General features: G+C 43.8%; 1 protein-coding gene across 1 annotated transcript in view; it reads left to right on the top strand.

Moving 5' to 3' along the window:
- Positions 1–14,264, top strand: part of CDHR1 (cadherin related family member 1) — a 46,544-nt gene that overhangs the window by 18,256 nt on the left and 14,024 nt on the right. Inside the window, exons 8-12 of the mRNA XM_067299826.1 lie at positions 890–968; positions 3,793–3,893; positions 5,661–5,864; positions 8,809–8,961; positions 12,637–12,801. Coding sequence (XP_067155927.1) covers positions 890–968; positions 3,793–3,893; positions 5,661–5,864; positions 8,809–8,961; positions 12,637–12,801 — 702 coding nt within the window. The remainder of the gene's footprint in view (positions 1–889; positions 969–3,792; positions 3,894–5,660; positions 5,865–8,808; positions 8,962–12,636; positions 12,802–14,264) is intronic.

Raw genomic sequence — 14,264 nt, 5'->3', positions numbered from 1 at the left:
GAGCCCGGCGCCTCGAAGCAGGTTGCTCCTGCCTGCTGCGCGGATGGCGGCATCGCGCTGGTGGCGGCTGGGGAGCGTGGGCTACGCCGCGGCTCCTCGGGGAGCGCGTGGCAGCAGCGACGTTCTCGCTTTGTAAGGAGTTACAGCACGTGGGCTGCGACGCCGCTGAAAGCAACTAAAATTAGCAGCGTAGGGACGACGCAGCGTTGACTCAAGGAGTAGCTGCAAGTGATTTCACGAGCGCACCCCGCTACGTACCAGTTAATTATTAGGACACCTCCTAGTGCTAGTCAGTTCAGGGGCTGACTTGGCTTTGGTGGGCTCCTGTGCAAAGACAGGAAAAATTCACTGAAGAATCTCAGAAAAAAATCCAGCAACCCCAAGAGAGCCCCATCCCTGTCTCCCAAGCTGGGCAACAGGGACTTGCCTGATTTAATTGCCAGATAACCAGCCTTCTTCCCTGGCAGGAATTGTCTAATCATCAATTCTGCTTTCCAGTGAGGCATAACGGAGCGTATAGGCATAGGCAGCATCTGTGTACAAAATATGATGCCGTTAACCTGAGCCTGCTGCCACAGCTGGAGAAACTAGCTCAGCACCAGAACACAAGTCTGATGGGGAGAAAGAGAAAAGTGGAGGCCAGAAGGCACCAGACCCTCCTTGTTGGGAGTGTATCCAACTCCAGGAGCCAAACCGCCTGCCTTGCAAAGCCAAGCGCTGATTTTTCTGGCTCAGAGTCAGGGGCTCTTGCTGCCTTCCCCCTGCAGCCAGAGCAGAAGTACCCACTCTTCCCCCCACACCTTACTGAAGTTAAATTTATTAATGCGCGGTGGCAATTTCGTTGCGCTTTGATCTTACTCACAGACTGCAATTCCCCATTTCTCCCCAGGGCTCCGAGGTACTTACTGTTGTTGCTCTTGATGGAGACAGAGGAAAGCCTAACAGTATTCATTACTGCATCGTGAACGGTGAGTGGACTTGGCTCCCCTGAAATCCGAAGGGGAGTCGAAACTAGATGTGACTTTAAATTAGGATGGAATGTACTGGAGTTTAATAAAGCTGAGGCAAACTCTCATGAAATAGTGTCAGGTGCCTGAAACAACTCCAGGGCCCTGTCTACCAGAAAACAGCCAAGCTACGATTCACTGCGTTTTAGTATCTGCTTCATGGAGGTATGCTGTTCATCTTGGAACTGTTAATGTTGCTTATTTGTTAAGCATCAGTAGCCTGCTTGTCATTTTAGAAAATGTAAAGAGAGATGCATCTGCTGTCACTGAGCATCTCTATCATTTAATTTAAAAACAAAAGACTGCACTAAGAGATCCAGACATGGTATTTAGAGGGATATTTTTATTAATATTGTGATTAAAGTGGCTAAATGGTCAAACCTCTTGTTTCTTGGAAGTAGTGATATTTATCAGTGAAGAGAGACTGGCTGTCCACTGCACTGAGAGATGTTATCAGAAGATTAATGTTTTCCATCAGCTATTCTGAGGTTGTCTTTAGCACATCTTTTAATAGCATAAATGTGAGGCTTAGTTGAATTGATGACTCATTAACTGGTGAAGTCAACAACTTAGCTCAAGATACAACGTTGAGTTTAGCAGTTTTGTTTGGTTCTCTCTTTCTCCAAAACGAGACTTCAGTGGCAACTGTGCACCCCAACTCCCAGGTACGAGAGAGTCTAAAATTCAGTAAGAGAAATTTGAGTTGTAGTTGCAGAGCTTTGCAGGAAGTTCTTCACTGTTACCTTATCTAAACAGCGAGGTCTAGAGAGGATGGAGAAGGCTGTCATTCAGATTTTACCTTTACTTGGGATGGGACTCATGCCAAGGTGCCTTCTCCCCTGATGCAGGGGAAGGAGAGGGTAAAAGGAAGGCAGAAACATTGAGAAAAAAGGTTGCAGAGGAGTAGATGGAAAGAAAGATGGAGAATGAGAAGTAGAAACAAAAAAGTGGGGTAGAAGATGCTAGACAAGGAAGGAAATTGAGGAAGAGAATAAATGGAGGCAAATGAAACAGGGAAAACGTCAAAGGGAAATAGGGTTAATGAGAAGAGATAGTAGATTTCCAAAGAAAATGGAGGTGGAACAGAAAGGGGCTATGAGGAAAAATGGGCTAGAGGAGGGAAGGGGTTTGGAAAGAGTGAAAGATGGAAGGGGATGATATGAATGGCATAAAATGTGACTTCTTGGGAGTGGGTTTTCCTTGTGCCCATTAACACAGGATTTTGTTAGCAGGAAATGAAAGTGGAAAGGAGAGAAAGTGAATATGCATTAGTACACAGGGTGCTGAAGAAATAGATAGGGAAGAATCAGATAAGGAAGAGACGATTGTAGCAGATTTCTGCCTCTGCTCTGCAGACCCTGGCCTTAGTCGTGACAAGCCGTTATTTCAATACTTGCAGGCTGGGTTGCAAAGGGCAAGAAAATACTAATAACAGATATGGAAGTATTTATTCTTTATAAGCATTTTTGATGCTGGGGAGCAAGGGATTGTTTTAGAAAATACTTTAATCCTCTGAACATGCTGTCCTAGGGAAGACACATAATGCTACATACTCTGAGTTACCAATTTCCGTGTGATAATTAGACAATAACATGAAGTATTGTAGCTTGAAACCACTATTGACTTCAGCTTTTTCTCAGTCAGGATGTACTTTCCAGGCCGATGTATCTTAATAATTGACTACCACATGAGTCAATATCTATTCAGCATTGTGTCTAGTGTACTTTAATGAAGTTGCAGTTATTGCAGGTATTAGCAAAAGGGGACAATACCGGATGGTTTAGTAATTATCGCTGAAGTTGAGATAAAGAAAAATGGCTAGGCTTTCATGCCATCATCCTTTATTTCTGAAGGACTGATCTCCTTCGTTTTAAGGGTTTCCCTTTCCTTTCTTTTACTTTCAACAGCAGGCTGTGCCACGCACGTGGGCTGCGGGCAAGCTCTGAGCCGAGGCGGTGTGCCTGCGCAGAGCAGGGCAGGCGCCCCGAGCTCCCGAGGCACCGTCTGCTGTTGGCAGCCGAGGTGAGGTGGGTGCCGGCATCGTGCTGAGACGCTCCTGCCTCTCTGAAAGCTGCCGCAGCCCTGTGACTGATTTTCTGCACAAATTTTTGGAAGTCAGGCGGGGGGACCAGCGTCAGCAGACGCTGCGGAGCAGACTCGGCCTCGATGCATGAAGCGTGTGTCTCACCGCAGATCCTCCAAAAGCCCTTTTCGTTCAGGACAGCCTAGCAGGAGGCTGAGAGTTTATTAACAACTGAATTTCTAAGGCCTCCAGAGATGCTGCCTGCAGAAAGAGTGACTATGTTTCTTTCAAATAGACTGTCAGACTTCTCACCTTAGCTGATATTAGTGAGAGAAATGTTCTTGTTTTCTCAGAGACTTAATTAGGCATTTGCTAATTAAAATGAGGAATGTCTATTTTTATCTGAACCAGTGCATAAAGAAGACAGCAAAATGGAAATGAATACCAAATTTGCACACCCAGCTTCAGAGGTTTAAGGGAACATGGCCACGCTGGGGGAGAGGAAAGCGAGGGCAGCTGCCTGTAAGGCCAGGGCTCCCCCAAACCATTACTTGTGGAGGAAAGCCCAGTTGCCCTTCCTTTGCACATTCAGCATACCATGACCAAGCACAGAAATGCCTCATTTTTGAAAAACGGCTGCAGATCTGCTAATAGACACCTATATAGACATAGATATGCTTAATGAAGTGTATGTTTGATTGCTTATGACTTTTCAAGACACAAGGGAAGGCATGTAATCAGAGCATCTTGGTTTTATTGCAGGAAGTGAAGGTTCTTTTGAAATCAGCAATACAACTGGAGCCATTTCTGTTATAAAAAGCCCAAATCAGCTTAAGAAAGAAGTGTATGAACTAAAAGTTCAGGTATGTTTTGTGGCCACTTGAAAGCTGATGGTCTTAAATACCGTGAGTAGTCATGGTTATCTGAAATAACTCAATTTATATCATGCTTATTTTAAGAGCTACCTCCTGTATTTGAGCAGACTGCCAGCTAGTATAAGTAAGTCAGAACAAGCTGCTTTTGTTTTCTGGGATATTTAGAATGTCTCCAATTTCTTCTTTCAAATGAAGTTGTCTTGTCATAATTTCATCCCTGAGTCTAGAGGATCAAAATCCTATATGTCTGTACATAAATGTGCTCTGTGTTTTAAAATTTTGTTGCTGTACTGGGAATCAATGACTTCTAGTCTCTATGTGCTGAGATAGGTGACTGTTAAATCTATGAGTAGTAACAGGGTTGGGGTAGATCATGCTATTATATTAATATCCACTCCTGAAGCGTAGATGAACCACATAAAAAGACGTGCTTACACCTTGATGAGTTAATAATGCTACATTATTTTAAGCAGTTTCTAAAGGCCAAGAGTTTAAAAATGCAGAGTTAAATAGTGAAAATTGTATTAGTTTTCCTCAGGCAAATGCACATTACAACCATGAGAGTTTGCCCAGGTAAGGACTGAGTTGTCTGAAGACAGCTTTGTGGCCTGGCTCACTGCTAGAGCCAGTGGAGCATCCCCAGGGCACTTGCTCACTGGTGGGCTCAAGTAGGTTGCTGAACTGGGAGAACGTAAGGTGCCTGTGGTCTGACTTAAACTCAGGCGCCGTTTCTTTCCCTGATCTCTCTGGTTTCCTACAGCCTGCTAGTGCTTCACAGATACAGGATTAGTCAGGCTCTGCTGACCTCCGAGTACAGCTGTGGCAACCCAGAGCTCAGTGCAGGCTACCAAACCTCCCTGAGGAACCAAACAGGTGTCGTACTACCCAGTGTGGGTCCCAACAGGTGCCTCAGTTACAGGACAGAAAATGATATGTGGAACTGAATTTAGCATTGCTGTAAACCTGATATCCTTTAAACAATTGAATTTGGCTCATCAGAGATATTTAGGTGTCTATTGTCTTTGGTTTTGAGCACTTTGAGCACAAAGGCTTCTGTTATGAATACCTGATGCAAACACAAGTCAGAGTTTCTGTCCTGATAGAAGAAAGATCTTAGGTTCAATCCAGTGAACCAGGTTGTGTGTTGGGATTGTTGAAACTTAGGCAGATTTGATTGTTCAGCTCAGATAAGTGCCAACAAAGTTTGCTTGTCTGTCCAAACAGTATCTAGACAGCAAAGCAGAATTGTAAATCGGAGAGTAGATCTCAACAAAAATTGTCATTTTCTGTTTCAAGTATTTTCCCATAAGTACAGTTTTCCTCACAGTGTTTTAACGCTGCTGTCCTTTCAGGAATGGGTAAATCAGCTACCTGCGGTACTTCAGCAAATTTAAAATTCCTCTTCCTTTTTTATTCTGGCAATATTTTTGGCCCACAATTATTTTATCAATATTAGATTATCTGAAGAGAACTGTTTTCACCTAGGATGAAGTACTAAGCTCATAAAGTCGGGAGAGTTTTCTCATCAGAGCTTTGTTGGGACTGTTTATTACCAAAATCTTCTAATCATCATAAACTTCAGGGGAAAATGTACTGAGATTCTAGACAAATGTAAGGCTGTTTGTGTACAAAGCTGGTGTGTTAGAGTGATTTGTGCATGCAGAACAATACCTGAACATGGAACTGAGGGAAGAGCTAAGTAAGAAGGGAAAATTCTCTCATCGTTTTTCTCTCTTTCTCTTCTTCCCTCTGCAGGCATCAGAAGTCAGTCAAGAAGGTGACATCTCAGTGTATGCTTTTGCCACAGTGACTATACGGGTGGTCGACCTCAACAACCATCCACCAACGTTCTACGGAGAAAATGGTCCCCAGAACCAATTTGAACTGACCATGTATGAGCACCCCCCTGAGGGTGAAATCTTGAGGGGACTGAAGATTACAGTCAATGATTCAGATCAGGTAAGTGGGAACTACGGGGACTTTCAGTTTCCTGCCCTATTTTCTCCAAAGACAGGAAGCAGCTGTCAGATTGTCAAATGTCACTTTAGGAACCCAGCTGTTTCACCTGAACTCCCAAACAGCTGACAGAGTAAGTAGTTGTGAGATCCATTACCATGGATAGTATGGACTCAAAAACATATTTAGTCTGGCATGTGCTGTTGTTTATGCTGTCGTGATAGCCCATGAGAAGAGTGGTCCTAAACCTGCAGTCCAGCTCTTGTGGCCGCTAAAGTTCAACAGTCCTTATCTACCTCCCCTTTCTGTTGGCTGTATTCAGTAGTTGTCAGTGTAATGTCTGAGAACTTACTATCTTTGAACATTTATTTAGGTCTTCCAAACACTTTAGTAACTTCAAGTGCAATTGCTGTCTGTATCTCCTTGGGCCCCTCTGGAAGAAATATAGTCTGTACCCTTACATTGTCTTTATTACAAGATACTATCCTTCTGGCTCTTATTTTACAGCCAGAGTCTGTAGTCCATGCTTTGATAAATAATTCCCACCGGAGTGATATTTTTAAGTAATCTTAAAATTATGCCGGAGGAGAACTAACTCTAACCAGATAAAAGAAAAGAGTAGAGGACTCCATTCATCTCAGCCTGCTACCTAACTGACCTGTGAGGCCCGTAGATACTATGGTGATGGTTGCTATAGGGATCCCTAGGCTAAATACTGTATGAATGGCATCCATCTGAGTTAGCCTGAGGTTAGGGAGTGACAGGAGAAAGCTTAATGCATCCGAGAACTGTATTACTATTGGAAGGAGTGCTCTTATATAACTGTACTCAGTATTGTGCTGTTTTGACTGTATTGTTGTATTCTATCAAACCCACCAGCTTCTTCCCCCTCCCTCCTGCTGCTCTGCAGCAAGCAGATAAATGACTGCTTTCAAAGCAGCGCTATGTCTATCCCACTGTTGTCACAGGGGCTGTTGCTGCAGAAGGAAAGAAACAAACCCCATCTCTGCTGCCTTGTCTTCCGTTTAGAGACAAAATGTATATGTATTATATAAAGGCTGACAAAATATTCAGGCTGCAAGTTAGGTAGTAAAATAAGCAGAAAACACTGCTGAATATTCTGCATAGATTTCTAAAGAAGCTTCCTAATACAGTGACACACATCACTGTAGGGGAATTGGGTTGGTTTTGTTTTAAGGTATAGAAAGTTATGGTTGACTAAATAGGGAAGGAAATTAATCATGTATCTGTTTTCATCAGAATCTTTGGTGCTTCTTCCTTTGGATGAATGGATGGTGCTGGTAGGGAGGAAGCTGTGGGAATAGCCTGTCTTAGGGCCTGCAGTCAGGTGGAAATACAATCTTTATTTGCAAGAATATCTCACAAAAACTTCTCAAACCCTCCTCATCTGACAGACCACTGCTTAGGGCTCAGTGCTGCTGTGCCCTTCCATCATCCCTGTGTCCTGTGATTGTCCCCTGGGAGTCATGCAACATGGCTTGCTCTGAGCAGATCTGGGTTCGGTTGACATCCCTGTCAGCCTTTGGGGCGGGTGGTTGTCTCCGCCCCAGTGCCACTGTCCCCACAGTCATGTACAGCGCAGAGGATTTACTGTGGTCGGAGGGTCAACCTTCCCCATCAGCACTATTCTCCACAGTCCAGCAGCACTGGCTTTACTTGTGTGTTTGGCTTTGCTGCCTTGCAAAAGGGAGCCTGTGGTCTCCTGTTTAGCTGTGGGGGTTTGTATTCCCAAGCAACCCAAACCACTGAACTTGAATCCAGGATCATTCTGGTTCCCTTGGGGGACTGCAGCTGAATGCTTTTCCCCTTGACGTGGGCTAGGGTAGAAGCAATAACTGCTCATAACAAGGCCTCCAGGGATACAGCTGAAAGTGAAAGTTATCCTGTCTGAAATTCTGGAAATTCTTCATTTAAAGATTCCTCCTAGGGGAGAACGTGGCATCGACCAGTCAGCGAATGGAGCTGGTTGTCGTAGTGTAACTGTGACATTGGGAAATTGGTGAACTGAGAGAGCTGATCAAGTGGGGTCAGCTCGTATTCCCTCCTCCCCTGTTAAGACAGTGATAAGTGAATCCCCTTTTGCCATTTCCCTTCCATGCTCCAGTATGGTTTAAAAAATTGCCTGGCCTTCTGGCTCTAGCTCGCTATTCCCGGATCGCATGCAGACAGTGTTAACTTTCTAGGTACAGCTGCTTTCCTGCTCCTCTCTGACTAGAAGATTTATCTGTATGGTGGGATTTGGCTTCTCACTTCACCTGGAGCTCTCTAATGTGTATGTCTCATTATAATTTGCATAGGTGGAGCTCTGCTCTCCTCCTAGGTTGATGAACTTCCATAAGTTTTAGTGGCTGTAACTCTGGGCTAGTTAATCTGGTCAGTGCAAACTGTTGAGTATCATCTCTGTCTGTTTTGAAACTGTACATCTTGGTGGCTCTGAGTCATTCTAGGCTGTGAGCGGTTAGGCCACAGTCTGGGTTTTTGAGAAGTCCACTGTCTTGCTTTGGCAGTTCAGTTGTCTTTCCCTGGCAGAAATCAGGAGGAGGCAGGTATGACGTGTCTGTTGATGTGCATGTGGTTTTTCTGTTTTTCAGCTGCTCCTAGCCTGCAGCGCGAGGCATGAAGCCCAAGACTCTTCGCGACAACAGTCAGTCTCTTAGCCAGTCCTGCTGCAGGGTTTTTCCATTATGATTGAGAGAATAACCAAGCTTGTCAATCTATTTTAAGAAAAGCCATGTCTGTCTTGTGACCAGAGCTGGAGAGATTATATAACTAAGCTTCTTAGCTCTCTCTTACCCAGGGGGTGGAGAATGGAGGGCTTTAAGCAGCAAGACTCACATTTTATACAGCCTGAAGAAACAGAGCCTATGTAAGCTGTAAGAAATGCAATGGTCACTTTAAACAATGCAATATCTGTTTTTCCTCACAGGGAGCCAATGCGAAATTCAACCTCCGTCTTGTTGGACCTGGTGGCATCTTCCGAGTTGTTCCCCAAACTGTCCTGAATGAAGCTCAGGTTACAATAATAGTGGAAAATTCTGCTGCTATTGACTATGAAAAATTCAAGGTGTTAACCTTCAAGGTACTTCTGTTTTCCATCTCCTCTCTGGCTGTATATATGATATGTGTATGATGGCTTATGTGTATGATGGTATTTGGCTTTGCAGTGCACCTGGAGCTGTCTGATGTTTTGTTAGTGACATTATATTCCATGTAAGTGAAACTCATCCCTCCCCCTGCTTCATCAACTTCCAAAAGGTTTAATGGATGCATCTGTGGGCTAACTTAGTCCAGACAGTGCAAACTGTTGAGTATTATCTCTGCGTGGAAATTGCATATCTTGCTGGCTCTGAATCATTCTAGACTGAACGCTAAGGGTGTTATTTCTGCTCTTATGATAAATTCACAGGATGAAATCCTAACTTCTCTGGAGCCAGGAATTTACCTGCTTAGTCTTAAGTAATTTGGTCCATGATCATGCTTTTGAATTTTAGTTGGCTGAAGATGCCAGCTGACTGGAAGATAATTTCCCAAAATTGCTCGCCACGTTTGTCAGGTGTATCTATATGACCCTTTTCAGACTGATCTGAGGCCACTTTACCCATGCTCCAAGCCAGCTATACAAGAACCAGCTTTTGTCCAAAATCTGGGAACTTGCATTAGCAGCTTCCCTGGTGGATTCATTGGCTCATCAACAAGATAACATAATTATGTAGTTTCTGGTTTGTCAGCTGCCTCTGAATATGAGTATAGAAAACTCAGTTCTGTCTGCAAAGAATGGTGTAGACAATCCCTGTGGTCATAGAAAAGACTGTCAAAACTATATAGCTAAGTACTAACATATGCTAATTTTGATTTTGTACAGAAAGTGGATTTTTCTGTACAATCCAGAAGCCAGACTTTCTGGATTTTGTCGTCACCCTTGCCACATGGTTTGCTTTGTGTCCTTAGCAAGTCATTTCACTGCAATATGCTTGATATCTCCTCTTGTAATGTTTATCAGTCGCTTTGAGCTTCAAAGGTTACAGATGCTACAAAAATATAATGCTTCATATTGTATTAAATGGAAGATTCAGAAAGGGCTATAAAGTGCTACCAAAACTAATTATAATAAGTGCACATTTATTCAGCTTCAACTATCAAAAGACCACTAAAGAAGTTACACATGGCCTCCTCATGAATACTAATAGAAATCAAGGTGGTTAATGTGGTTGCTAGGAACACTGAAAGAATTAATTATTAGGAAAAAGAATATATATATTTTTTTTAATTTAAGCCGTTACTTACTTTTTTTTTAAATGAAATTATTTCTACAGAAGAGAGACTGTAAAGGCTTTGCTACAAATGCAGAGCCTTTGTCTAGATTCCAAATGAAGAAGGTGCAGTTGGGTGATATGGTAGTAATATATGGCAGCAAATACTTTATAAAGACCTCATTGCCTTCTCCATTTCCCTGATAAGTTCAAATCACTGACTACTCCATTTTAGTTGCCAAAGTAGTCCTTCTAGTTGAAATTTTGGATGAAATATGTTCTTATTTCTATTTAGCACGTATCCCACAGCAGCTTTGAAGAGCTATTTTTTCTGTAAGCAGCGGTTCTTCCTCTCTGGTTTATTATTGACCAGTAACGATGCCAGAGAGTAATTAAAGCTAATTTGACTGGAACTGCACTGAAGAACTGGCCGAGGCAATGGCTACTTGAGAAAATCTGCCCTCCAGCTACAGCTTGCCCTTAAATGCAGTTGGTAGCCAGGACCTCCTCCCTGTTCAGCTGGCCAGGAGCTGGAGCTGGTGTCTCTGGGTATGGCAGCTGTGACCCTCTGTGCCTCTGGCCCCTCCAGTCTGGCCTCGTAGAGCAAAAGCAGGGTTCAGGCTCCGCCACGGGGGCCAGATGGTGCTGTCCTGGGGGCCAAACCTCCCATCTCCTTGCATCGTCCCTCCTCAGCCGTAGCTGGGGCCTGTCCCTCGTCTTCTGCAGGTGCTGGCGGCTCCTACAGACCAGACCCAAATGAGGCCGGGGTTGTCTTCAGTTACCAAAGTCAGAATCTGTTTTAAAAGTTCATCTGCCACTTTGAAGATGATACCTCAGTGTGTTGTTCAAGCATTTGTATTAACTGCTGCTGTGTAGTCTTGGGAAGCAACAGCTCTATGCTGTTTTTTCCTCTCCCTGTGTATAACATCATAGCTCTGCACAGTGCATCGCAGGCAAGTGAACCGACAAAGACCCTGCCTTGAAGGAGGGTGTCATTAACCTGTTGACATAGCTGGACTATGGTTGCTAGAAGGAGAGAAAATAAAAATGAATGTAGAAAACGAAGTCAAAATACTAAACCCTCCTAATATATTCTAAGACAGGGGCTGCTTCCATCAGCAAAGATGATTTCTCTGCAGACACTGTAGTTGTTTAGTTCTAAATCCACATACATGTTAAGCAATGAGGATTTTATCTGTGTGCTGCTTTAGGAGCTGAGATTGCTCATGAGGAGGTTTTTTTGGTTTTTTATGACTGTGCCTTTAAAAAATTTTGTTGCTGAAACACCATTCATAGACTCCCAAGCACAGTAGTTATCGAAGAGGTGTAATAACCAAATTCCCCTCTTAGAACAGATTTACCCTGTATAAGTCCAAGCAATCCTTACAACTGAATTTCTCCAAGATCCTTTCACTGTTTATTTCTAATGTTTTAAAATATTTACACAATGGGAACAGCTCCAGCAGATAATATTTGAGATAGCCTTATCCCTGCCTACTTAAACTGAGCCTCCTCTGCCCCCCAAAAAACCTGTCACCTCGAGGTGGTATGTGGGTACGAATGTCTCTGAAGCGGGCAGCGCAAGGACCCGAAGGCTGTGTGTGCCCCAGCGCCCAGTAAGTGGTGTCACTGCTGGTGTGAAGTGAAGTGTCTGCAGCAGGAGAGAGACCACACACCCAGCGAAGGGGAAGAAGAGCTTCAGCAACCCGTTATCTCAGCCAGGTGCAGAGGGGCTTTAGCAGGATATGCAGAGGGGAGCAGGGGACACTGCAAGAGCCCTACTCTACCGCCTGAAGCTCAGCATTCAGTTAGTCATTCATCTCGTTTGGGGGAACCACTGCAACTTCTGTCTGCTGGGGATTAAAACCCATCCAGCTAGATTTTCAGTCGAGCCTCTTGTATCTCAGTTAAGTGCCCTGCCTCTTTTTTGCTCAGTCTCACACCGCACGAGTGATAGGGTTGCTGTCAGGCTTTCTGTTGATGTTCCCCTAATCTGCTGAGAAATAAACAGAGACACAGTAGACACTCTGCTAGTGTTTTGTGTTAGACCAAGAATAAGAGAGAAAACAGACAGTGCTAAGTCCTGTGGAAAAATGCTAGTCCAAGACTTTGGGCGTGAATTATCAAATATGTGCTCAGGCCAGTTTCCAGGCAAGTTGCCTATTGAGAACCCTTCCTCACCAGAGCTGCCCGGGGTGGGCCTTTGCAGGTGTTTGTTATGTCCTCTCTGAGCCATGTTGGTTAGTTGTGACTGGTCACATCTGTTGTGTAAAGTCTAATATGTATACACAGGTTTGAAATCTTCTTTACACAGCTTGATTGCCCATTGCAAGCAGGCACAAATGGTCATATGTTGCTCACTCATGTAGCTCATATTCTCCCTGTTTCTGGCTTGTCTGATCCAACCGGGCTAAAATGCACCAATGTGGGTAGTGGAAGGAAGCTGCTTTAAGAGGTGATAATAGCTACTTTGTAGTAATAAATTCTGTATGTCCTCTTCTTAGCTTCTCGCGATAGAGGTGAACACACCTGAGAAGTTCAGCTCAACAGCTGATGTAGGGATACGCTTACTGGATACCAACGACAATGTCCCGAAGTTCTCCTCCGACTACTACGTTGCCAGGATCCCTGAGAACTCCCCAGGGGGCTCAAACGTAGTCGCTGTAACAGTAAGTTTTATTCAACTCTTAAGAGATTCATCTGTCTTGACCAGCTATTTGTTGAGGCAGTCAAAATCAGTATACTAGCAAGTACCTTAAAAATAGTTGACAATGGCAACTGGCAAATCTTACTCACTGTTCAACTTCTGGACTAAGCTCCAGCTTTCCAGAATCAACAACAAAAAAAAACCAGTTCTGATAAAATAAAGTTTTATTCAAATATTTTTCAGAACAACAATTTTACTTCAGTTTTTAATTAAAGGCCACCTGCTTTTAAGACAAATCACATGGTCAGTGAGTACTAAGAAAGACCCAGTCAAATCAGTGTCTAGCAGGAGGATCAGTTGTGACTAAGTGGAATTGGATTTACTGGATTTGCTTGCTTAAGTATGGGTAAAAAGAAAACAAAATGGCTGCTAAGTAGAGTATTAGCCTCCTCCTCCTGGGAGGAACCTGGCTGCTAAATACATAATTAGACAGTTAACGAAGGCAAGAATATAACACTAAAAATCCCTGTGTAAGGATCTTCTCACAGTGGGGAGAATATGCTTACATATTTTCTAGTATCTCCCATTGTCCTAGGAAGAAAATCAGGATATTACAAGGGCTGGAGAAGTGCTGGAGAAGCATTTCCAGTCATTGTACCCAAGCTGTGTCTATTTAATACAGCAGCTGGAGGCAGATCTCATGCCGCAAAGCCGAGAAAGCTCCTAGCCACGTGGGAATCGGGGGGGTGACACAAGTCACCTCGCAGAGACCTTGGAGATAAGGGTGACGGAGGCAAGTTGCCAGAGATCCCCAACATAGGGTGGCCTCAATTCACAAAGAAAATGAAATGGCCAGAACTAAGGGCAGATTTTAAGGACAGAAGAATGAAAGAGGAAATGAAACAAAAACAATACAAAAAAAAGGAATATTAGAGGAAACTAAAAGGAAAGCTGTAGAAAATGGAGACTCCCAAATACCACTATCTTTGCAGCAAGAGGAAGAAAAAATTCCAGGAGGTGGCCAGCAAAAAAAGGAAATTAAAAAAAAGTTGCCAAAGCAGCAAAACTAGCCCTTCTGAGCCAAGGTGAAGAGGAGAGCACAGCTGAAGAGTCCATGTGGAAGTTACTGTCATGTGGTACCAACCCACTGCTTGACCCATATTCACTGAGTGGGGTACTCCAAGTACTCAGCATGACTATTCTGGCAGGAGTCCCAGCTGTGCAAGATGTTTTAGGCAAAGTTAGGCATTTCCAGAAGAACAGACTGCGGTCAGACTTCGGGGCCGAGGGAAGCTGCCCAGCTCATGTTGAAGAACCAAAAGCACATGTCAGCAAGGCTGCAGGTGTGTTGCACCAGCCATGCAGGAATCAAAGACATTGCTCCAGGTTTCCAAAGAAGCACCAAATACTTAAACAGGAAGATGAATGGGCTGTCCGCCGCCACTGTGAATTTTGATGGCCGAGTACAATGCAATAATATAACGC

The sequence above is a fragment of the Apteryx mantelli genome, chromosome 7 (genome assembly GCF_036417845.1).
Source record: "Apteryx mantelli isolate bAptMan1 chromosome 7, bAptMan1.hap1, whole genome shotgun sequence".
Taxonomy (NCBI): Eukaryota; Metazoa; Chordata; class Aves; order Apterygiformes; family Apterygidae; genus Apteryx; species Apteryx mantelli.
The sequence above is the reverse complement of the archived record's forward strand: the minus strand, read 5'-3'. Positions and strand labels throughout refer to the sequence as shown.